This window comes from Corvus cornix, chromosome 26 (genome assembly GCF_000738735.6).
Source record: "Corvus cornix cornix isolate S_Up_H32 chromosome 26, ASM73873v5, whole genome shotgun sequence".
NCBI classification, from domain to species: Eukaryota; Metazoa; Chordata; class Aves; order Passeriformes; family Corvidae; genus Corvus; species Corvus cornix.
This window is the reverse complement of record NC_046354.1, coordinates 3,302,165-3,327,348: the sequence shown is the minus strand read 5'-3', so window position 1 is coordinate 3,327,348 and position 25,184 is coordinate 3,302,165. Positions and strand designations below refer to the sequence as shown.

The 25,184-nt window shown below is 48.7% G+C and overlaps 1 protein-coding gene across 1 annotated transcript in view; it reads left to right on the top strand.

Annotated features, from left to right (window-relative positions):
- Window positions 1-147: 147 nt before the first annotated feature.
- ILRUN (inflammation and lipid regulator with UBA-like and NBR1-like domains) overlaps window positions 148-25,184 on the top strand; it is a 28,587-nt gene continuing 3,550 nt past the window's right edge. Inside the window, exons 1-4 of the mRNA XM_039565158.1 lie at window positions 148-395; window positions 12,071-12,225; window positions 15,523-15,720; window positions 17,466-17,794. Coding sequence (XP_039421092.1) covers window positions 238-395; window positions 12,071-12,225; window positions 15,523-15,720; window positions 17,466-17,794 — 840 coding nt within the window. The 5' untranslated portion in view covers window positions 148-237. The remainder of the gene's footprint in view (window positions 396-12,070; window positions 12,226-15,522; window positions 15,721-17,465; window positions 17,795-25,184) is intronic.

Below are 25,184 nucleotides of genomic sequence, written 5' to 3'. Positions count from 1 at the left end.
CCTCTCCCCACCCCCGCCCCACACCGCGCGTGAGGTGACGCCGGCGGGGGGGTGACGTCGCGTGCGCGCGCGCCGGGGGGGCGGGCGGCGCACGCGCAGTGCCTGCGGCGGCGCGCGCGCGCAGCCCACTCTCCCCCCCTGCCCCCCCGCCCGCCCGCCCCGCCCCGCGCGCCCCCCCCCGCGCGCGCGGCGCTGAGGCGGCCCCGGCCCGGCCGCGGAGCCCCGGGACCCCCGGCCATGGAGGGCATGGACGTGGACCTGGACGCGGAGCTCATGCAGAAGTTCAGTTGCCTCGGCACCACCGACAAGGACGTGCTGATCGGCGAGTTCCAGCGGCTGCTCGGCTTCCAGCTCAGCCCCGCCGGCTGCGCCTTCTTCCTCGACATGACCAACTGGTGCGGGCCCGGGGCCGGGGGGGGGGGGAAGCGGGCGGGACGGCCTGAGGGGGCTCGCGGGGCTGAGAGGCCGCGGGCCCGGCCCCCCCCTCCACCGAGCGCCCCAGGGCCCCGGGCCCCGCCGGGGCGGGGGGGAACGGGCGGTGTTTGTGTTGGGCCGTCTGCCCCGTGCCCGGGCCGGCCGGGCGGTGCGGGGCCGGAGGCGGCTCCCATGGCGGTGAGGGAGCGGGACGGGGCTGGTGCGGACGGGGCTCGACTCTCGGCCCCGGCCCGGGGTGCGGGTTCGCCGGTCCAAGGGCCGCGGAGCTGTTGGAGAGTGACGAACAGATGCACGGGGCGTGTGACCCGCGGGCAGGGAGCGGGGACTGCGTTCAGGGACGGGCTGTGACGCCCCGACTTTGAGGCAGCTTCAGAGGAAAGGAAATTGTGGTAGAAAGGCGCTGTGGAAGCCTGGAAGCGGCCGCGGTGCACGTGCGAGAGTTACCGGGGTGTTTGGGGAAAACTCAGCGTCTGCCTGTGGACTGAGGGTTTCTCTAAATCCTCTGACTCTCGGTGTCTGTTTTTCCTGATAAAGGCTCTGTGTCGCTGCCCAAGGTAAAAGTAGGCACAAGTTATCAGGGAAGCTGTAGCTCGAGAAAAACAGGGGAGGTGTTCAGTACAAGGGTGAAAACCAGAAACTAGGAGTGTTCTGGTGCAGTGAGCCCAGGAACTGTAAAAAGCATGTTGTGGAGCAGCTGCTTGTGTGAGTTGAAGGGTTTGGCTCGTTTTGAGCCCTTGCACCTCTCAGCCCATCTCCAAAGTGTGTTGACCTAAAAGCTCTGCACCGTGGGGGCTGCAGGAGAGCAAACGAGTGCTGGGTGTTTCAGACACGGTGAACAGAGATCACTTAGCTAAGCTTTGCTTAGAGGTAGAACATCAAACCCAGAAACCTCGGCTTTGAAACCTGAAATCCAAGGGGAGGTCAGGATATCAACAGTTGGGAGAAAACTTGAGTGGAATTGTAGAGCTTATAAACAGTGATAAGACAACTTTGTCAGCTTTTTGCTTTTGCCTTTCCTTCCTCCTACAGCTCTGTATTGAATTATAGTGGCAAATATGCATCTGCAGAGGGAGTAAGGGAATAGCAAGTAATTCCTTGTGTTTTGTAATCTGACACAATGTGAAAGAAGGTCTCAAGGAGTTCAGGAGTTTGCTTGGAAGAAACGGTTGTTTCCCAGCAGAAGATGCTTTTCCACCTCATCCACGTGTTGGTGGTGTGACTAAATCTGACACTGCACTGTAATCCTGGGGGTTCTGTGGGATTCCTGGGAAGAGCAGGGAACAGAGCTGAACCTGAAAGTTACTCCTGAAGATGCTCTGTGTAGCCAGAGTGTTCCTGGTTTGTGCTGAAGCAGTTCTTTTTCATTCAGGAATATTGAATTCTTGTTTAAAATAATAGCATTTCAAATCCAGCCTCAGAACCAAGGGCTTTTCAAATGTTTAGTTGCAATTGAAGAAGATCTAAAGTGGTTAAAATAGCTTTAATTTCCCAACTTCAATAGTTTGGTTCTGAAAACATCAGTTTTCACATTTTTTCTGAAGCACTAATTGGTAAGCCTTGTGAATGGATGGGCACGTGCCTGTTGGGTTGGTGAGGTGTGTGTGCAAGCAAACATGGGCTGGGACTGTTCTGAGAGGGCTCAGAGCCCTTGTGAGTGCCCGTTCTCAGCCTGGCAGGGGCTGCTCCTTCTCTTCCAGGTTGGTGCTATTCCTCGTGCTGGCGTGTCCAGTTGGCAGCTCTACCCTGTGCCCATCCCACTGCCCAGCTCCCACCCCTTCCTGTATGGCCACAGGGTCGTTGGCCCAGCCGGGCTGACCCTGCACTAACCCTGCTGTCCCTCAGCAGGGACAATCAGGACACGTGTTCCTGTTCTGGAAGCGCCTTTCCTGTGTGGTTGAGGGGCCCTGTGCAATCCACGCTGCCCAGGTGATTCGGGTGCCCTACCAGGTTTGCCTCGTGTGGGGTGGAATTAGGGTCAGAACCTTCTGGCACCAGCATGTCCTGCAAATAATTTGTCTCGATGAGACCATCAGGTCACTTTTCCGTGTGTTAAAGGCATGGCACATTCCTTCAGGGATGATCCCTTCCTTCTGCATCGGGATTGATGTTCACCTGCAGGAAATGGTGAGGGAGCTCGTGGTGGGGTGACAGAAGTGCACACACTGGGGGTTCCAGGTTCTCTGTGGCAATGTCCCATGTGTGAGTTAATTAACAAAGACATAAATAGTTTCACTAGAACTTGTTCCCAGGTGTGAAAGCTGCTCTTTGGCAATAGCTGTCATCTCCAGACCCGCAGTTCATTCCCCACTTTGCGTCTTTCATGTACTGTAGGGAACACTCAGAGTTTGATGTGCTTTGAAAGACAATTTCCAACAGCATCATTAGTAATTGTGGTCAACGGATTTAGAGTGAATTAGCTGTACTGCTGGAATAAAGGAATTATTTTTAAATAGCTTGTTTGGCCAATCTGGGGGGAAAAATTAGTGGCTGACTGGGAAGGAATACGTGTAAGTAGCCTCTGAAAGTCCGTGTCCACTTCTCCAGTTCCCAGGAATGCCCAGTGCCCCTTCAGACCTCTGTCAGGCTTGGGCAGTGCTAAGGAACTGCCAGCTGGTTTTACTAAGTGCTGCAAAAATGCTTTGGGTTGAACACATGCATCCAAAGTTTCTGAGGCTGTTCCTTGATCTGCAGGAAATACAGGTTAAACCCTTTGTCTTTCCCTGGTATTTATTAAACACTTTCCTAGAGTTCTGTCTGTTTTCTGTGCCTACTTCTTGCCTTCCTGCTGCATAAATCCGATTCCTGAGATCCTGGCTGTACATTCCCCAACAGCAACACACATCACACTGCTTTACATTTAGTTATTTATTTTCCATTCAGAGGGGCTGCAGAGGGAGAGGCTGAGCTTTCGCTTTCGGCCTAAAACCAAAAGTGAACTTTTTTGTTCAAAAAGCAGAACCAAAAGTGAGCTGTTTCGGCGCCAAAATGTTTCTTTCTCTGGAGGAAACCTTGGGCAGCAGAGTGGGGAGGGCATTTTGCTGCTGTTGTATCCAGGATCAAATCCCCCTCGGTTACCTTGGCTCTGCTCCCTCCCCTCCATGTGTTGGGCCCCACCACAGGTGGGAGGGAGGGGGCTCGTGGGAGGGATTTTTGTGGCGCAGCAAAGTCCCACGTGCTGCCTGCAGCTCCACAGTGATCTGTGAGATGGGCAGAAGCGAGTCTGAACCCCTTTGGCCTTGGCCTGCCTTCACAGGGAGCTCCTGGAACTCCATAAAAGTCATTAGATTCCTCTAAAGCTGGCGTGGAAATTGTATTGGGAGAAGAAAAAGGAATTATTTTCTTTTAATTGGAGTGTGTGCCAGCTTTGTGGGTGAGAGGCTTGGAGCTGCTCTAATTCTGTGAGAAAGTGAATTAGTTTGATGTAGCTAATGGTGGTGGATTTAAAATCCATATTTTAGTGCAGTTGGCTCAGAGATTCCCAGTTTGGAAGAACTAATGTATATTTCAGTAATTTACGTGTAATATTTTTTTACACTCTCTTTTTAGCTTTTGTTTAGAAAGCTGAATTTTTATTAGAGCAGTAGGTGTGATATTTAATTGAAATGTGTCAGATAATAATGGTTTCCATTGTGTGTGGGGAGGAAAAAAGCATTATTGTAACAAAGCTTTTTGGATCCAGCTTTAGGTGAAAAAGGTCATTATTTGTAAGGTTGTCAGATCTCTTCTGGGGATCCTTGTGTTCTTCTCATCTGTTTAGGAGAATTTGTGGCTGTGTCATGGTTTAACTAGTACTCCCAAGGTGATGTTTTGCATAAAGATTAAGTTTATCTCTGAAAATACTGCAGAAATCTGCAGTAAAACCTAGTTCTGTCTTGTGTCAGGTGTGGGGCAGTTCTGTGCTTAAATTGCCTTATAGATTCACGTTTCCATCCCTGTGGGTGGGCTGTTCCAATTCTTTATATCCAGTGAAACAGCTGTATTGCCCAGAAGTGGATGTACTTGATTGGGGATTTAGCTAATAGGGGTTTAATTGCTTTTCCCGTGACTTATACTAAGTGTAGGTGCTACTCACCTACAAGAGAAATACTTGAGGTGTATTTGTGTGAGAAGTCAGGACGCTCAGAATTGAACAGAACAGACCCGGTCAAGGGGATTTACTCACACAGGGTGTGGTTCCCACAGCGGCTCACATCAGCACTGCTCCTGATTTTTAACCTCAGGTGTTTGCAGATGCCTGCAGCATGCAGGTGTCCTTCTGAAAACAGATGTTTGGGCTGCTCTTCAGACTGAAGCCATGTTCTGACAAATGTGAGGAAAGCTTTCCCTCTGCTCTGTATGGACCTCGAGCTCAGTTTTGACACCCCTTCCCTTTGGTGGAGAATCCTCGTGTCATGGAGGAGACAGGAGACCTGATTTTCCAAATAAATCATCCTCCCTTGGGGATGTCTGTGGGTTTTCATTCCTCACCCAGCATCCATGGAGCAGTGACAGCAGTGGGTGGGAGTTCCTGTTCCTTTGCTTCCCATCATTATCAGGTGATAGAGACCAGAGTCCCGTGTTCTTTCTGTGACTCAGTACACGTTTGTTGAGCAATCTGTGTCTTGGTGTGACTCTGGTCAGGTTAATATTTGTTTATGGTGACCAGCTGGGCCAAATCTCGTGAAAAAGGTTGCCTCAAAACATTGACTGGGTGTTGATAAGCTTTAGTAGGGAAGAGGGAAGCTGAGGCTTTGGACTTGGTGTCCCTCTTACTCTAACCCAGTTGGTGACACGCTGTTCTCACAGGCAGAAGTGGCACCCCAGAAGCAGATCTGGTGGCTGCTGATGTGCTGTCACCAGGATGTCAGGACAGTGTGGGGAGCTCTGTGGATTGTGGCGGGTGCAGGGTCGTTTACACCCTTGGGTTGGGGAGGGAAAAGAGGTTTTAAACTGTTTGGTCTGTTGTGGCTCACTTGATACATAGTGGATATGTCTTAGTGCCTGTGAACCATCGCAGACTGCTGCCTCTCTGTGTCCACAGCTGTCTCCTAGTGCTACTAAAAATAACAACATTACAGAATTAAACAATTTAAAAATATTTTCTTAGAAGCTTTTATCTAATGCGTAGAAAAAACCAAACCCACACCTCTCCTCCAGAGCAGCTCAAATGTTTGACCTGATTATTTTGAATGAAATCTAGACTTTAAAGAAATTGTATTTATAACTGTGGAACATACTATAATTGTGCTCCAAGACAGAAAGCATTTAAAAATTTGGTGCTTGTGGCACGGAAGCATAAGCAGGTAACTGTAGCAGAATTGGGTACAATATAATTTTGGTCCAGCTGAACTCTGCCTTACATGCCCCAACTTGTTCTCAGACAGTTTCTGTAGCTTAATCCCCCTTCACTTTCCTGCAGACAATTATAGATTGGTGACATAGTTTGTACTGAGGAATTGGCAGTTACAGAATCTCCTGTGTACTGGCAGCTCTCAGTGACTTTCCACTGGGAAGAGCTGTTGCCTGTTTTCAGTGGCAGCTCCTGCTGGGACATTCTCGGGATATTTTACCCCCCACTTAAAGCTGCTGGGACCATCTGCTTTGGGAGGGATCAACTGCTGGGGATGGTTCTGAGGGCTCCTGCTTGTAGCACCGTCATTGTGGTGCTGCTGTTGGGCAAGGGGTTGTGCTCAGGTGTTTTACTGTGCTCAGGTGATGTGCTCAGCCCTTTGCGGGTATCTCGAGAAGGTTTCAGCAGCTGCTCTGGGTGTTTCTGTGCACATTAAAGCCGCTCAGGGAAAGTGAGTTCCTTTGATGGTTTGGTGCTCTGAGGACGCTGTGCCTCTCCTGTGGGCTCTCAGTTTCTCTCCTCGTGCTGCTCCTGCAGACACAGGATTGCTTCTGTTACCGCAGGTTTCTGTCTTCTTCCTAGAACACCCCACTTATGTGTGGAACTGCTGCTAAGACAATGAAATGTTTTTCTGTGTCTTCATGTGAAAAATACATAAGCTATAAATTAGCCAGCTCTTTCCCCCTCCCTCCTTCATCTTAAAGCTTTCAGCTTCCCTCAGTCCTTTTGCATCATCAGACATCTTCTAAGGTAGTTTCCCAACTTCATACCTAGAATTTAGTGTAACTTTAGTGTAATAGGGGTCAAGAAAGAAGAAAACTGACACAAGTTTTGCTTTCTGAAATTCTGTCTGTTGAAAGATATTCACTGATTAAAATTCCAGTCCTTCAAAACATCTTGAAACTTTGCACTTAATTGCTATGTGTCATCCCTATTGAACGTTGAAATTGAAAGCTCCAGGTGGAAGTGCTTCCCTGCAGCATGATGTGCATGTCTCTTCGTCCACCCCCTTTGGCCTTCTCCAAGGCTTGGAGTGAGGCATCTCCTGCTTCCGGAGCAATAGAAGCTGTTAGAGATGTCCCAGCCTGGAGTATCAGCAAGCCAGGTCCCCAGGAGCTGGGCTGAAGAACATCCAACTAAGATTGTGGGAACTAAGAGACAAAAGGGGTTGCCTCACTTGGATGTCTCCCATACATTTTTAGTCTCTCCCCCCTGTATCATGTAGAGAAGTTCCATTATTTGGGAGTGAGAAACTGTCCATCTGCTGCACTATTTCTTTTTGTTTTTTAACAATAGGCACCTTATGGGGTGCTGTGGTGCCTGGTTACACACTGCATTTGGAGAGTGAGAGGAGGTCTGTGAAGGTGGAGACTTGAGTTACAGGAGTCCAAAGTGTCGTACATCACATGTTCTGTGCTGCAGATTTTATTGTGCTGTTTAGCACTGCCCAGTGTCTCTGCATTGCATATTTCCAGAAGATGTCACCTGAGTTGCTTGGCTCATGACAAAACACTGCACCCTGTGAGTGCTGAGGGCACGCAGAGAGCGCACCTCCCAGCCCAGGCACCTGCCTGGCTCCTCCCCCACTCCATGGGACAGACCTTGGCACCTTCCTTACAATGACCAAGTCCATTTGTTACCTAAGAAACGTTGCTGGCTGTCTCTGCACGACCTAAGGGCTGCATCCCATCTGAAATTCCAAATGGAAGGTGCCCTGGGTGTTGCAGGGAGCATTCTGTCTGCTGTGTTCTCCAACAGCTCAGGAGAACCAGAGGCCTGCAGTGTTCCCCAGGAGTGGGCCATGATGGATGCTGTGCTGTGGACAAGGGCAGGAGCCAGAGAGAGGCAAATTTGCAGGCTGGATTTTGAGCTTGTGATTTGATTTGAATTTTTACTCCCCAAAAATCTGTTCTTTAAAAAAATTGCATCTTTTTCTTTGGCTCTCTCGTCAAGGAATTTGACAATAAATGAAAGCTTGCAGATTCCTGTAACATTTATAGTTCAAATTCTAATGTCTCTCATCTTGTATGTTCAAAGCACCTGCTTGTACTGCTTTTCTTTTGAGATACTGAACTTCTCTATGCTGAAAGAATTCCCCATATTCTGGGGAGCAGAGGGTCTTGGGCCCGTGCCCTGCTTTGCTTGAGGCCTCAGCAGCCTTGGTGCTTCAGTGTCTTCAGTCTCCTAAGAAAAGTCTGATACAATTAATTAAAAAACAATTTCCATTTACCCGTATACTGCTGGTTGTTTGCAGGACAGGGAGGTTGTGTAAGGAGGCCTCGAGTTTGTGAACTGATTCTTTTAATTTTGAACACTGAATTACTTTAAGTAATTAATGCCTAAATATATTGGTTTAACATAACAAAAGGCTGTCTGGAAAAAACTGGGAAGGGAAAGAAGGGTTCAAGATGAGCCACCTTGTTGCTAACACTTAAGAGTTGTTAAGGGATGTCTCCAGAGCTATTAGCAGAGAAGGTTTTAACTTGACTATTGTAATTTAGCTCCTGAGGCTTGAAATGAAGCAGCAGAGAAAAAGGCTTGATCTGGAAAGGAACAGTTTGGTGTTGTGTGGGAAAAGCACTTGACACCCAAGAGTCATGGGATGCCCTTGAAGAGGAAAGAGTGGGATGCCCAGAGTTAGCGTGGATTTGGTTGATGATGTGGAGCTACAACCTGTATTTGCTTCCTACTCCCCTCTCTCTTTCTGAAGTCTTGCTCTTAGGACTAAAATTGAGCACAGTGCTGAGTCGTGGGCTCACCCCCATCACTGGGGTGACTTTTGACTGCAGGCTTTTCCCGGGAATTAGGGCTTGGATCTTGTCAGACCTGCTCTGTAAGTGTGGCGGGGCTACAAACTGCTGTGGTCCGGGACTGCTCTAAAAATGGAAAAATTGCTTAATTTCAGGAACATAAGGAGGGCCTGAGACCTGGAGGGCCCTGTGAAGAAAGAGCTGCATGGCCACCCCTGTAATTAGGAGAGCTCAATCATGTCAATTACACTGGCTGGATTTGCAGAGTTGTTTGGTTTATAATAGTAATTTATCTCCTATGGCAGAGAGCAGAGGGTAGAGTAAGTAGTGTGGTGTAAGTCACACTGAGGAGTGAAATCAGGCAGGCAGGGATGTGTGAGCAGAAGCCAGATGATAACTGGACCCTCTGAGGGCTGACCCTTGTATCTGTCCCTGCAGTGTCTGCAGCTGGGGCTATGCAATTACAGCTGGGCACAAGGGTAAACACCTAAAAAACCCCAAATATGTATTTAAAAATAGACAAATTTCAGGGCCCTGAGTGTGTTTGCCCTAATGCATCTCTGTCATTAAGGTCACATTTGGGTGTGAGCTGCACTGATGCTGTGCCTGTGGCAGAAGGGCAAGTGGCAGGGTGTGCTGCTTGGGCTCAGCTGCCTGCACATCACCAGGCTGCAGAGTGTTCACCTCTGCAAGTGGCATTTTCCTCGGAGTGCTGCCCTCCGGCTGATCTTGGGGGTTCTTGGGCAAGGGAGGAGGGGGAGCACTGTCTCTTGGGAGGAGGAATGGGACAGTGCCAGCAGTGGTCGTGCGAGCCGAGAACAGGACTGAGGTGTGAGCTGGGGGTGCCTGTGGCACAGAGTGCAGCCACCACCACTCCATCCCTGTCTCCTGGGGTTGTCTGTGTCAAAGAACGTGAACTCAAGGCAGATTTGCTTTGTCATCCTGACTTTGGCTTCTGCCACTGTGAATTGCTCTTCAGTTTCTGGAAACTTCTTTTTAGTTCTCTACTGGGGAGTCCAAAAGGCATTGAAACACATAGAAGGGCTCCCCCCAAACACCCCCCACCACACAGATCATACAGTGGGAGTGGGGAGGTGGGTTTGGGAATATCGGATCACAAACGGAGGCAAATCTATTTCCAGCATGCCTTGTTCTTTAGTTAGTTTTTAACTCCATGCTGCAGAGGAGTGTTGTTGTTTCCCAATGGCAAAGTGCACTGAAATATGACCCCGGGATGGCAGTGCTGGCCCCAGGCCTATGTGCACAAATAGCCCACTACCTTCTGAGGCCTGTTTGCAGCCCAGCAAACAAACACAGCCAGGATGCCTCACAAAGAGTTGCAGCAGAAATCTGCCCCTCAGAGCTTTTATTTTTTCCTCTCAATGTCAATAAGACGTCAGTACCACTGATTGCAGAATCGTCACTCACAAGATGTTGTGGTCCGTCTGAAAATGTAGTTATGTAGTAGTGGATTAGGAAGAGAAGGAGCTGCATTGCTGTCTTTTGTATCTCCTACAATACCTTTTGCCTTGGATTGCTGTACTACAGGAAGAAATCATAGTGCAAACTAAGCTCCAGCTCATGGTGTTAGCTGGGTGAGTGAGCAGGAGTCTCTTGGCACAGCCCTGGTGTGAGTTATGTAAATCTTGTGCAGTGTATAAGCAACAGGCGGTTGGTGACGTAAAACTGAGCATTTGTCTCTGTTTACTGGCTAATGTGACATGGCCCCTTCCTGCAGCATTTGACTGAGCTGGCGGGATTAAATAGAGCCCTCACACTCCTAAGTAGAAAACGCCTCAGGCTGAATAATGGTTTCTGCTCTGGAATTCAGAGTTCTGGCCATGGCATGGGACCCGGTGGTTCCTGTGTTGGACCAAAGTCCGCCCGGCACGGATGGCAAAGGTCTGGCTGTGAGGCTGGGGTGGCTGAATTGCTCATCGATCCCCGTGGCCATGTTGTGCAGGACATTCCTCCAGTGTCTCCTTAGCGGAATGTCAGGAACTCCTGTGACTCACACAGCGATTATCTGCTGGCGCTGTGATGGATGGATTGATTGCCAAACTGATGGGTCTTTGGGTCGTCTCCCAGTGCCCCCAGTGCTGCTCTACCTCCTGCTGTTGCCCCCCAGTCAGCTGCTGTACTTCGGGTCCCCTGAGTTTTCTGTGAGGAGAAAGTGACACTGCTCCCATGCAGTTCAGATTTTATCCAGAATGTCTGATTTGAATGCTTTTTGCCACAAACACTGTAGGAATTGAACAGGAGGCAGTTTCTTTACTCACTGTTTCAAACCTCTTTCCAGCTGGCAAGCAGCCTCACAAGCCCTGTGTTTGCTCTTGCTCAGGGTCATGGTGCAAATGTTTCTCTTGCTTTCACCTTGGCTCACTGACTTGGACACATGACACCCCACCACTATCCAGCCCCTCAATATGTCACTGTGCCCACACAGAGCAGCTTCTGCAAGGCTTTGGTTTAGGTGGTGGTTCCCAGTTCCTGAAGTCTTGGTTTTGTTTTTTTTTTTTTTTTTTCCTGCTCAAAAAAAGCAACACAGATTTCTGTAATCATGCATAAAAAAAGCAGTTGTTATGCCCATTGCGTTTGGGGAGATTTTACTCATCTCCATTCTCACAGCACCCACTCACAACATGTAAATTAGGGCCACAACCTCTCAGACATGTATAAACAGAGGAATTACATGACTTGCCAAACACTTACGTAATGACTTAATAGTATATCGTGGAACTGAGCTAAGGCTCATGAATCCTCTTCCTGCCTGACTGTTCCTCCTCTCACATTAATTATCATGAATTGTAGCTACACCGTGGCTCAGGAATCAATAGCATTGTGGCTTTCTGAATGTCCTTAATATATCATAGACTTGCACTGTCATTTATCTTTATTCAGTGAGAACTTTTGAGTCAGGTGGTTTGTGAGTTCCTGTGAGTTGTGACTACCCAGAGCTGAACAGGCACTATTGACGAATAAACAGTTCGTACCTGATGGTATGTTTCAAAAACAGCAAGGCTGGAGTTACTATCTGTAGCTACTGCTGCCCTTTGGCCCTGAGAGTTATCAGAAGAGTGTTCTTCGTGTTTTGTTCCTCTTGTGCTCTTTTTGGACCTTGCGTGCCAAAATAAAATGGAGAGGTTTGGTCCTTCTGAAATTAGCTGAGGTAACAAGACTGGTGTGAAGAAACTGCCCTGTGTTTGCCTCCTGTGGCATAGCTGTTCTCTCAGTGTCTCCTGAACTGTTCAGCAAGTTTCATAAAGAACTGTTGGAGTAGAGGTCTCCAAGACTTACAAGTTCCAAGATTTCCAGGGAAAATAGAAGCAGAGTAGAAAAGTGATCCTGTGTCCCTGGCAAAAAAAAATATCTGTATTTAGAGCTCTCTTATCTTGGAGAATCCACACACGATAGAGATAAAAGCTTTAAAAAACATGAGCAGCCGAGCTATTACCATCTGGATATTTTTGCTGAACTGTTTAGGATGACATATGACCTGTGCAGAGGGCCTGGTCCACCTGTACTTCAGGTTGTAATGTGCTTTTTTCCTTTCCAGGAATCTACAAGCTGCCATCGGAGCCTACTATGATTTTGAGAGTCCAAATATCAATGTCCCCTCCATGTCGTTTGTGGAAGATGTCACCATAGGTGAAGGAGAGTCCATCCCTCCTGATACCCAGTTTACAAAAACGTGGAGGATACAGAATACAGGTGAGGCCTTTGGACTGCAGCAAACCCCACACAGCAGGTGCTGGGATCCAGTGGGAGGGATGCTGGCTCAAGGCAGGAGGCTTGTGTGCACTCACCTGGGCTGGAGCCACCCTGAGGTGCTGCCAGCCCATGCAAGTTCCCCTTCTTGGGTTGGCACAGAGATTTTGTGGTGTGATGTGCAGCTCGGTCAGGTCACCAGTCTTGTTCCTCGTGCCACCACACAAACAAACGACAGGGAACTTGCAGACAAAGGAGGCAGTGACACAAGGGTCATGTGGCAGGTCCACTTCTGGCAGAATTGCCTTTTCATGTTCTGAGAGGATGCAGGGCTGGAGAGACCACATTCCAGTTTGAAATAAGTCAAAGCGGTGACTGGGATCCAGGAAGTGAGGCTGGGCAAAGTGCATTCCCAGTGCTTGATAATGGTGGGATGCAGTCAGAGAGGAAAATGAAATCCATGGATGCGAAGGAATCCCTTGTCCTCAAGAAGTGCAGTGACAGGATGTTGCATGAACATTTAAAACTGTGTGTCTGAATTTAATTGACCTGCTTGTACTTGTGTGAGGGAGAACAATCCCACACCGAGGTGTGATGTTGGGAGTCATCACGAGTCAGGTTCAGCTCTCTCAGTATTTCTGCTTGTGAATAGCTGCAGTACTTGGGCTGAATATCCAAGTATTGCAGAGACTAAAACCACACTAAAAATCTAAGAGTATTTCATTAGGAGGGGGATGTTTAAGAACACTGATTTATAGAGAATGTGTTCTAGAGGAAGGGTTTAATATTTCAGTGTACTTTTTCTGCCTCCTTTTGTTTGAAAGTACAATGGAAGGGTGACAAGTGGAACTTGCTTAAACTCCAGTACTGTGAAAAGTTGCCTGGCAGTTTTTTTATAACTGTCCCAAATACAGCTCTTAAAAATCTACTAAGTGTGACAGGTCTTGTTTCTCCACTCTTAGTGTCTCAGTTTGTGTGTGTTATGACTACACCTCTATATTGGGCCTTTCCAACTCCTCCCTTCCTTGTTCCTCTGATGCACCATTTCCTGGATGCAAATTTGGCCTTAATTTAGCATCCTAGTTCAGGGGATATTTCATTGTTCTTGGAATGTTTCACCCTCTGAAATCCTGGGCCTTCTAAAATGAGGGACAGGAGCTCATCTTGACTTAGGATTTCCTGACGAGGCTGACATTTGTTTTGGCTTCTGTGTGGTTTGAACCTGGCTTGTCAGACCATCCATCTGTGCCCTAACGGTGGTGCTGGAGGCCTGGACTTGGTACAACCACGCTGCTGAGGGTTAGTAAAGGGCAGCTTCACGTGCTAGTTATGACTCTGCAGTGTGAGGAGGACTGCAGCATTTGAAAACCATTCTTTGGTTTAATTAAGGTATAGTATCAAAGGGCTGTAGTGTTTCCAGATAATATCTACTTGTTAGGCAGATAACTGAAGCAGCGCCAAGGTTTTTAACAGCTCTACAGGAGTCCTTGAGTACATGACTTCAGTTCTAGAACACAAAATACCTGAGGCGTGTGTCACTGGAGCGTTGCAGGTCTGATGAGTGTGACAGGCAGAGTTCAGAGATTGTCAGTTTGAGGCACGTGAGCTCTGAGCTCAGTTCAGTCAGGTTCTCATATGTGTCAGTTAAAAGCAATGCCCTGCTCTGGTACCTGCAGAACGGTGCTGCCTTGTCTGCCAAAAGAGCAGTTTGTGTAGTAGAACCATTGCTGAAAGAGCAGCAGGATTTAACAGCCTGTCTTCCTCTCCCCACTCTGCCCCCAGCTGCTGCTGGCTCTGCAGGATACTCTCTGCAATTTTTCATCTCCTGAGAGATGAGTGTACTGAAATAGAATGACATAATCATAATTTCATTTTATGAAGCTTATCAGTTGCAGCATTCTAGGCACCTTGCAAGCCTAAAGCCATTAAACCCGATAAAAATCACATAAATAATTTAAACTAAACCATGTTGCTGGGCTGCCAACCTCTGCAGATGAGACTTCATGCTCAAGTGCCCCACGCCCCAGGCTGAGGTCAGCCAGACGCCCAGCTCCTCTTTCAGAGCCCTGCTCTCTCAGCACCTTTCCAGCTGTACTGGTACATCCCCCGTGCTGAGCATCCCGCTGCACTCGTGCACATCCTGCTCTCCCTGTGAGGTTGTGAATTCCACAAATAAGGACTTGGCAAGAAAACCAGTCTTTGCCATGTCTTCAGTGGAGTATCCACAGGGATTAAATTATCAGGCAAGCTGTTGCAAAGGATGCTCCTTGAGGTAACGTGAGGTCAGAGCAGCCTCCAGCGTGCTCGCCTCGGACCAGACGGAGCAGTTCCAAGCTTCATGGTGGTTCAGGCTTTCCGTAGCCATTTCCGTCAGCCTCAGCTGAGCAGGAGCTGTTCTCAGTCGTTGGCTTAGTCATGTCACATGACTGGGGAAGAAGCAAAAGAAAATTGTGCTAAACTGATTTTTCATGAGTCTCAGAAGCACTTTTTCTTTCTGTCTCCCCCAGCAGTTGTTATCTTTGGCAGCTGTGCCTGCACGCAGGAGCTGTTTTCTGTCTCTCTGATTGCCAGGTCACGCTGTCGGTCCCAGTGTCTGCAGTCTAAACATGGATCTCCACTGATAAATCGTGTGTTCATAACTCTTCCCACCTTTGCACAAGCCTGAGAAAAGGGTTGGTGCAAGGAGATAAATAATTCCATTTAGGAAATAGTGCTGGCACTTCACTTACAGCTCAAACTATGAGTTCCTCTTGAGACTCCTAACAGGCTTAGAAAGAAATGAATCCCTGAAAGGAAATGTTGCCAACACTATGTATAAATAACAGGTATTTGATGTGGCATGGTTCAGGAGCTTCATGGAGGGAGGCAGAAATGGGGGCACACAACACAGCGCTGCCCTTGTCTCTGCCTCTGGCCCTGGGGAAGGGGAGGCGTGTGTAGGTTAAGTTCTTTTTCTTTTTTTCTTTTTTTCTTTTTTCTTTTTTTTTCCCTTTTTTTTTTTTTTTTTTGTTTTGCTGCTGTTACACTGTGACTTTGGAATTTTTGTGTAACAAAGACATAGAGATTACTAAAATAGGAATATCAGTTGTTCTGCTGGTCCCTAAATGCACCAGTTAAACATGCTCTGAAAACCAGGCTTCCTCAGCATCCACTGCTGCTGTGTTCTGTGTATCTTGGTTTCCTTTGACCATCCAACGATTGCACAACTGTTTCAACAAGCATGTTTCATCCAGTCTTACACAAACAGACAAAGCTTTTCCTGGTGCACTGTCAGTAATTCCCTCTCCTGTCTAATCCCAGGGACGGAGGCGTGGCCCCCAGGGGTTTGCCTGAAGTATGTCGGTGGAGACCAGTTTGGCCACGTGAACATGGTGATGGTGAGATCCCTGGAGCCGCAGGAGATGGCCGATGTCAGCGTGCAGATGTGCAGCCCCAGCACCGCCGGAATGTATCAGGGACAGTGGCGGATGTGCACTGCCACGGGACTCTACTACGGAGGTGAGCAGCCCCTTTCCCAGCCCACATCCCCCCTGGGGACAGCAGGGACACCGCGGGCCCATAATGGAGCGGGAGGGCAGAGGTCTGCCAGCCCCGGGCCTAAATATAGAGCACAGAGTGGAGGAAAACATCAAGAGAGCTGCTTTGTTGTCTTGGCCGGTGTTTTCTGAGCACTGGTGAAATTACAGATTACCTAAAACTCTGGAAAACAAAGGGATGCACACAGCTCTCCTGGAGACTCTTTCCCATTCGGTCCTTGTTGAGATTCTTTCCCAGTTTTCCATTGCTTAACGTTGTGAACTGTATATGAGCATAAAACAGTAGTGAAAACCTCATGTGAGAAGTTAACGCCCAAGGTTTAATGCAGTGATTTAGTGCATCCCCTGTGAGCTATTTCTCTGTTTAAAGAATGCATTTGGCTATTTTGCCTGGTGCTTCAGCCTGGGCCTCAAACATCTGCCTTCACTGCAGCCTTCCCACCCTTTTCCACGAGCTTTAGTTTACACTGAGAACATCTTTGTGTCTCTGTTGGCAGTTGGGAGTATCCCAAGTTTCAGGGTTTGAATGAGAGGTGTTGGCACATGGAGGCAAAAATACCAGTGCCCAGAAGGAGGGGGCTGCTGGCAGCGCTGGCACTGCCACGCGGCTTCTCAGTGTCTGGAGGGGATGCAGTGTGTCCCCGAGGGATGGGCAGGGGTATCCCCATGCAGGTGGGACAGCCTGTCCAGCTTGCACTGCTGCTCCCGTGTGCTCACAAAGCCAAGGGTTTGTGGATGGTTCCCAGCCCCGGACTGTGGGAGATGTCCCAGTATTGCCAGAAGTTGTCACCTTTGCCAGAACACGACCTGACGATTGAACCCCTTTGGCCACCAAGCTCCGAGTCCTAGAGACTCTTGCCCTGCAGCCGAGCTGGTGGCTTTGCTGTCGGCTGCCCGCAGGTCCGGCCCGGCGATCCCGGGGCCCGGGCATCCGTCCCATCTTCGGGCGGGGGCCCGGTGGTACCAGCCCGGAGCGGCACCGGGGCCGCAAGGCCGTGAGAGGGCGGCAGAGGGCGCTGCGGGGCCGCTCCGGAGCCGCCTTTGGGGGGACGTCTATGGGGGGTGGGGAGGCTCAGTGGTGGATGTGTACAGTGGGGTCAGTGGGGGGTGTGCGTGTTCGGGGTGGTCAATGGTGTGTGTGTGCAGTGGGGCAAGTGGGGTATGTGTGTGCAGTGGGGTCAGTGGGGGGTGTGTGTGTTCGGGGTGGTCAGTGGTGTGTGTGTGCAGTGGGGCAAGTGGAGTATGTGTGTGCAGTGGGGTCAGTGGGGGGTGTGTGTGTTCGGGGTGGTCAGTGGTGTGTGTGTGCCGTGGGGTCAGTGCTGTGGGAGGAGGTGCGCAGTGGGGTCAGTGGCGTGCGTGTGTGCTGGAGGAGTCAGTGGTGTGTACAAGGATCAGTGGTGTGTGTGCGGTGGGGTCAGTGGGGGGGGTGTGTTTACAGGGATTAGTGGAGAGGTGTGGGCACAGAGGGATTAGTGGTGTGCCCCTAAGGTAAAATTCTACTGTCCTCAGTTGGCTCCTAAAATTCAAACTGTTGATCCTAACCCTGTTAAACTGGGGGCATTGAAACCAGTACTGCTGAGGCTTTGTAAAAATGTGCTCTAAGCAATAAGTCCTTTTCTTGCTAGTGTAAAGGATGGAATTCATTTGCTCCTTCTTCCCCTTCTTCATAAACTCCCATTGACAATCCAAATGCTTGTCTTTCCACAGATGTCATCTGGGTGATCCTCAGTGTGGAAGTTGGAGGACTTCTGGGTGTCACACAGCAGCTGTCATCCTTTGAAACAGAGTTCAACACGCAGCCGCATCGCAAGGTAGAAGGAAACTTTAACCCGTTCGCCTCTCCACAGAAGAACAGGCAACCAGATGAAAACAACCTAAAAGACCCTGGGGGTTCCGAGCTAGGCACAATCAGCAAAAACACATGGGGGCCTGCTCCTGACCAAATCGAACAAGATCAGAATGGACTGTCACAAAACTCTGTAAATCTCTCCCCCAGCAGTCACTCGAACAACTTGTCGGTAGTGACGTACAGTAAGGTAGGTGCCCTGGGCGAGCAGGAGAACGGGTAGGGGAGGAGCCTGGCAGGTGTGTAATTGCTCTTCCTTCCAAACTGCAAAGCCCTTTCCTTCTGCTTCTGCCAGGCCTGCTAAGGAAGGTTCTGAATTTGACTGTCTGACTCTGCCAACTCCTCATGTTATATTAAAATATTTTTTGCCTCTGATAGACTCTACCAGATCCACCTTTTTGTTTTTGCTTCAAGTCCTTCTTCAAATTTATATAACCTTGTTTGGGTGCTGTAACCGCAAGCGGCCGGAGCCTGCTCCGGTTGCGTGTGCAAATAAGTCAAAATATCTCTCTAGATGTGTCCTGAGTTTGACATAATTTTGAACAGAGAACAAATAACCACACCCTCAAACTTCAGATTAGCCAGATAACTTCTTTTTAGCTGGTGTGGGAAGACTACAGAGCTCACCATTTGATCCCAGAAGCTGCCAGCAGGAACAGTCAATCAAAGGACTGTTCCTGTCTGTGTCCTTGTCTTGTTCATAATTGTAGGTGACTTTCAAATTATCTTTACTTTAAAAATCTCTCTCAAAAGCTTGCTTGGTGGATGCTATATGAGTCTGAGTGATATTTTGACTGTTTTTATTTGCTTGTGTGTGAAAAATGAATTGCAGGATTATTTACAATTCAGAATCCACCTGTTAATGCAGCAGTATGTGTAGGTGTGTACTGTCGTATGTCAAACTAGTTTGATTTTTAAAATCCTTTAAAAATGCTTTACTGTACTTTGAGCAGGCTGTGTAGGACAATAACACTTGGTTGCTGAATGACTTAATAAAGCCCTAATGTTAGTTCACCTACAGCACTTTAGTTCCTCCCTGGATGACCTGCCTGTCCTGTGCCAGCAGATCTTGCTTTAGTGACCTTTACCCCAAGGCCGTGCATTTTTTACGGCCGGCACGCACGGGGTGACCCCGACTGCCCCCCCTTAGTGGTCCCAAACACCGTCACTGGGCTGGCTCCTGCTGCCACGCTCTGCTCATAACAGTGGAGTGGATGACTTGGGAAATGATTACCTGTCAGTGAAACACCACCTGAACTGGCAGTGCTGAAAGTTGCTGCTTTAGTGGCTGCTTGGTGGGGTCGTGGTGCTCCCCCAGGGGCCGGGCTGGGACTGACTTCAAAGAACGTGGGTGTGAGGAACCAGAGCCCGTGGCAAGGAGCAGCTGTGCTGTGGGAGAGAAGCCAACAGGAGCGTGAAGCACCACCTGAGAGGTGTCACTAGGTTGAAGTGAGCTGGTTTAGCTGGAAACCCAGAGCTCCGTGCTCTGAAGAAACGGGGGCAGTTACAATCTAACCCCAAACATAGGCAAGTGACCTTTCCTCCCCTTTTTCCTGGTTGTTTTGTTTTGGGGTTGTTCGTTTCTTTTTGTATTTACAGAATATTCGTGGGTGGATTTGAGGTGGATTATCTGAGATTAAAGCAGACATTTTGTTTTCTGGCTTCAGAAGGGACAACTTTATGGTCCTTTTTGGCTAGGGGTGGGGGATATGGAAAAGCTACTTGATTTTTGGGTGTTTTTCTCTCTACTGCTGTTCTTTTTGTTTGTGACATACTAAGACATTATTTTATCCTTCAGAGGTTCTTCTGGTAGGTCTGAAGATCTGAGTCGTGTTCCAGCCTTGCCCATCCTGCCCAAGGCAGGAAGTTTTCTGCCGCAGATCCAGTATTCACATTGGTACAGTACTGGTTCTGTAGTAAACAAGTTTGAGGGAGTTGGACATCCCAGACACTGGTCTGGTTTGAAATGGCCAGGTGAACATTCCCCCCATCCGTGGCCAGGTCTCTGGGAAAAGAAGATCCAGTTTTGTTTGGTTTTTCCCTTTGTGTGCGTGGTGTCCCCAGCTGGGGATGCTGCTGGAACAGAAAAGGGTTTATTAGAGGTGATGTCAGGAGTATCAAATTACCTCAGGAAGGAACAGATGGAGCTCCAGTACTTGTTGGGAAAAGCTCTACCTGGCCCATCTTCTCCACACCCCCAGGGGATCTGACCTGTACTCTGCTGCTGCAGAGGAGAAGGAAAGCTACTGTGTTGGGAGTTGCTGCCCTGTGATTGAATATTGATGTGAAAGGCTTTTTTTCAGGTTCTAGAGCAGACAGAAGAGCAGTGTGGGTTGGTTAGGCAGTGGCACAGACTCCAGGATTCTGGGTTTTATTTATCTTGGGCAGGACCTCTGATATTTTTGTCTCCTTTCATGTACCTGGGAGAGGGAGGGAATCCCCAGTCGTGTTTGACAGACCATTTGGTGAGTGAAGGAGATGGTTCAGGTTTAGTTAAAGTGTTGAGAAAAAGAGCCTGTGTCCTGTATTTAGAAGTAAAATAAGCCCTTAAATATTTCTCAGAGGACTGTGGAGGCTTCCTCTGCTGAGAGGCACTGGGGACACGCAGTCATGCAGTGCATGAGACCATGAAATCTTTGAGATAAAATGAGCAGTTTCTGGCATCTGCAGGTGTAAAACATACTCGAAGCTGCCAGACCTTGTCGGAATTAGTTCTCCCTTTGGTGCACTGAGCAGGTGTGACTTGTCCTCCAGAACTCCCCGTTGGAGTCAGGATTGTGGCAACGCCGACGTGCCATCTGCTGCTGGGTTAGACAAGTACAGCAGCATTTCACACCTGGAAATGTTCAAAATGCTTTTATACAGCAGCAGAGTGTGTGTGTGGTTTGGGTGTCCTGCTCAGTGGAACAAGCCTTCCTAGGGAAAAACAAACAAAACCAGACACAGAATTCCCTGTAAGTGGGTAAGAGGAAACCTGTGGCATGGCTGGAACAAGCTATGTGCCCTTTATTCCTGCTATGGCACCCACCTCCCTGGGGCCCCCTGCCCACCTTCCACACTCACTGCAGGGAGGCTGCAGGCCAGGGCCTGTCAGAGCTTTGCTTAAAGCATGTTGTTGTTAAATCTGTTCCCAGTGGAGTTTTTGCATGTTCTTAGATGTAAAGATGTGCCTGAGTGCAGGATAGGATGCCCAGAAATCCCCATGCACGGATATTTTATTCTCTGGCAGTCCCTTTCTCTGGATTCTCTGGAGATCTGAGGTTCATACAGCTTCCTCCTATTTACTCCTGTCTCATAGCAACCCTGCATGGTCACTGCTGCTCTCTCTTTTCCATTAAAAGCCCAAGACCCAGTCTGACAGTGCCTGAGAATTAGAGTTTAATTGCTTAACTGAGGAAAGAAACGTACAGGTTTCCATGTCTGGGAAGATGAGAAGTGAATAGCCATATCCTGACACTTAGATCATACCTGTCATCTCTATATAAAATCCATAGGATCTGTATCTAAACCTGCTGCCCAGATGAATTGAGGAATCACTGCTCTCTATGTCATGCAGAAAATTGCACGTGGAAGTTGTGATTCTGCAAAGATTTGCCCAGACAGGACACTGGGCATTGTCCCCACCACAGCAAATGGTGCCTGGCTGTCCTGGTCCTTGCTCGTGCTGCTCTTCAAAGCCCAGTGAAATAGAAACATATTTGGAGTTCATAGCTTTAAAATCTGAACTCCTTTTTACCTGCTGTGTTTATGCTCCCCATCTCCCTCTGTTCTGTGTGGAGCTGAGCTACTTGGCAGCTTTCTGTACATAAGGGGAAACCAACCCTGCGTCCTTGGAGCCTTTAACTGGCTTCCCCTCTCTGAGCTTAAATGTTGTTGCTGCTTCTAGAGCCATGCTTCTCCCAAACCAGGGCCTCCAATTGTCAGATTTTTTGGAGTACCTCTGTAAACTTTAGACAGAAATACTTTTACTGGAAACTAGGCATCAAACTGTGCATGAGGATGATGCCCCAAAAATGTTTGCATCCATGGAGGAGAGAAGCTCCTTCTGTCCTGGTGTCTGGGCTTCACGCTGGTCTGGTCACCATGTGGTTACATCCATTTAGACACAGTGGGAGAATGTTGGACTCAGAGCTCCCGTGGCTGCTCCCACAGCACTGCAGCCTGAGCTGGGCTGGCGTGAGCTGGTTTGCCTCTCTGGTGAGAGAATGTGATTTGGCTGCTGCGTGTCAGCTCATCCATGAAAACCATGTCCTTCTGGACTGTGGGAAGTGCCAGATAATCTGATTTTAGCCCAACTTTGCTCCATTGCAGCCCAGCAGAGTTGCCTGTTGTTTATCCTGGCCCAGCAGCACATCAGGGAGTCGTGCATGGGAACTCAATCGGGTACCTGACCCCTGTCACCTCCTTACCCATGGGCACCTGAACCAGCCCTGCCAGTGCCTGCTCCCAGAAGGTCCTGAACTTCCTGGTGGTCTCCCAGCCACGCCATGTTTGCACAGCATGCATGGAATAAAATACAAGTGCTGGATGTTTTGTTCTCTGTGCTCAGTTTACGTAAGCGAGGTTTGGAGCAGCGCGGGGTAGGAGTGGCCTGAGGGGATGGGGACGGGCAGCATGGGCTGGGGCCACTGTCAGTGTCCACTGGGAGACTCCTGTATCGCTGTGCAGCTGTGCATCCACCTCCTGTCCCTGGAAGTGTACCTGCATTGGTGGTGACTCAGTCACAGAGGTGAAATAAAGAGCTGTCTGAAAGCCTGTGTGTGATGGTTTATGAAAGATTCGCTTAATCCTCACTTTGTTCCCAGCACAGGTGCCTCCGTTTACAGAGATCAGTGTTCACAAAAGGTTTTAACTTCCCAAAACGTCTCACTTCCCTTCTAGAGGCACGAGTCAAATGATAATTTATACCAGTAGTTGTCATGCAGAATCTTTGCTTGGAAAATCACAGTTCTGTGTTCTCACACACTGGTCTGTGTGAAGAGCCAGTGCTCCCACCAGCAAGTGAGCAGTTACTTCTGGGGAACATTCTGGAAGAACTGAAAGTGAATTTGCAAAGCTGCAGCTGAGCTTTTCATAAAGACAGCGATCCCACTTGGAGGATAGACGGGAATGCACCAAAAATAGTGGGAATAATCCTTCCATTGAAACAACTCGGAAAAACTGCAATTGTCTGCAGAATTATTTTTGCATGTTTGTGATGTAAAATGTTGCATAGAGGGGATAATTAGGCTTGAAAATGTCATACAGGGGTTTGGTATTTGCATTGCAGCAGTAACTGAAGTTTTCTAGTATCAAACCCTTACAATTGTGCGTGGTGACTGAATGTCATGGGACACGGGCGGGGGCGTCACCTGCACAGGGTCTGCACTAAAGCAGCTCTCACTCAGCTTAAAGAGACAAGTGGGGTTCAATTTTGCCAAGTTCCCATGTCCAGTAATGAATCTCGGGTAGGTGAAATGCAGTGAAGAGTGGCAATCCCAAAAACAAAGATTTGGGGCTTATCCATGGTGAAATTCCTTGTGTCATGGGGAGCTGACCATGGTCATGGATTGTGGGACTGCTCTGGCATTGCCAGGGGGGCTCATTCCAGGGTGTTGGGTGTTCAGTGCAGGGTGGCAGGTGGTGCAGAGCTGTACATGCTGAGGAATCTCTTGTGCTGAGCTAAATTCTGGGTTTAACTGACACACTTAGCATAACTGTGTAGCTTTAAATTAGGTGCTCCAGAAACCAGGATGTGGAGATCCAGAGGGTTTTCCTGCAAACCAGCTCACAGTGACTTCAGAGGGTCTTTGCATCCAAAAGCACTAACAAGCTGCTCTGATGTCAGACCGAGGGTGACTGGCAATTCCTTTTACCGCGGGGGGATGCTTGTGGAACCCCCAAATTAAAGCAAGCAAGGTGGTTTTGCCCTTGGCATCCCCTGTGAGGTGACACAGGGTAAGGGACTCCCAGGGTGCCCCCAGGAGAGGAGCAGGGGATGGTTAAACCCCTCCTGAGCTCGCCAGGCCGTGCCTCGAACAAAGCCTTGTGTGCAGGTAGCTCGAAGATGAAGCAAATTCTGGCAAATTTGTCTGTACAGGTAATCGGCAGCAAATCCTGTTTTCCTTCTGCAGCGTGCTAAGTACAATAGCTTAATCCCTGTGAGGTGAGACTGCTTGGGATCCTGTTTATACATTGCTTTTCTTCTGTGTCCTTTTTTTGTGCACGTGCTCACACCATCTTAATGTTTCTCTTCTGCTTCTACCCTTCCCCCTGTTTCAGTGAGTGTATTTTTGGGAATGTTGGATATCTCAGTATCTGGATTTTGATGGGAGCATCTCCTTCCTGAGGTGATCTGCCATGCTGGAATCTGCTGGCTGGTCTCTTTTGAAAATCTTTACAAACTGGCACTGCAGCATATTCCAGCGGTAGAAGCGTGTTTGTTTTTCCATCACTTGCGTGCATTTCTGTCTGCAAACACCAATTTCCACGTTCCCAGTCTTTCATACTTCCCACACAGTTCAGGAGGTGTCGTGGTTAATTGTCTACTGATCTCCTCTTGGTTGGATTCTGAGAGCTGCAGAGAGCTGCTTCATTTTACCATTTGCTTGTATTTACCATCTGTTCATCCCAAGAATGAACTTTTTCTCTCCAGCTGTAGCAAGATCACAGACTGTTCATGGCACTTCCTTCCTAGTCGGATGTGCAGCAGAGCTCTCCAGCCTGGAGTTTGCCAGTGATGTTGTTGATTCTTTATACAATCCATGTTCCTACTCATGGCCCTGGCTCTGGCAGTGAGGGGGTTCTGAAGCTGTAGAACAGGCAGGAAAGGGTATTTCCTAGGAAATTTGCCCTGTTAAAGGCAGAGTGGTGAAAACTGAGGTCAGAGCTTCCAGTTCAGCCTGAGCAGGAACGGTTTTGGCTGTTTGGGCTCTCGCTGCCTTACCCAGAGTGTGCTGGGAAGAGCTGGACTGTGCTTAGTAGCATTTGCATAATGGTCTTCCAACTCTGCCATGAGATATAACAGGTTTTTCTCCCTCATCTCCCTCCTGCCCTCAGCGTGTGTCTGGGTTTTGTGTGGGGGTTGTACCTTCATCACTGACAAACTTCATCTCCCTGTGAACTGGGACATCTCTTGCTACCTGTTGGTCTTTCTTCTGCTTCCTGATGAAACCCCAGATAGCTGATCCAGACAATAGAAGTTACAAAAGGAGTTCCTGTTAATTTGAGACCTGTGACTAGACCTGACATTTAGGTGACTCACTTCAGGATATAAAGGAGGGAAATGGATTCTGTAGGAAGTGTTTTGGGGGTTTTGGTAAATGCTCTGGTTGATTTCACTGGAGGCAAATGTGTATTGTCACCTCAAGAAGGCATGAGTGGCACTTGTGGGAACATGGATTTTTTTTTCTTGGGTTTTTTTCTGACATAGCCTCTTACCCAGTTACAGCCCATGTCTCTAGGACAGACGGGGGAGGCTGCAGGGGCTGGGCCTGCAGGTGTTGTAGCATCTATAGGGAGTTCTGGTGTAGAAAACACAAATTATTTTGCAGCCTTAGCCTGAAAAACACCTGACCGAGGTAAGTGGTGGCATCTGCCCT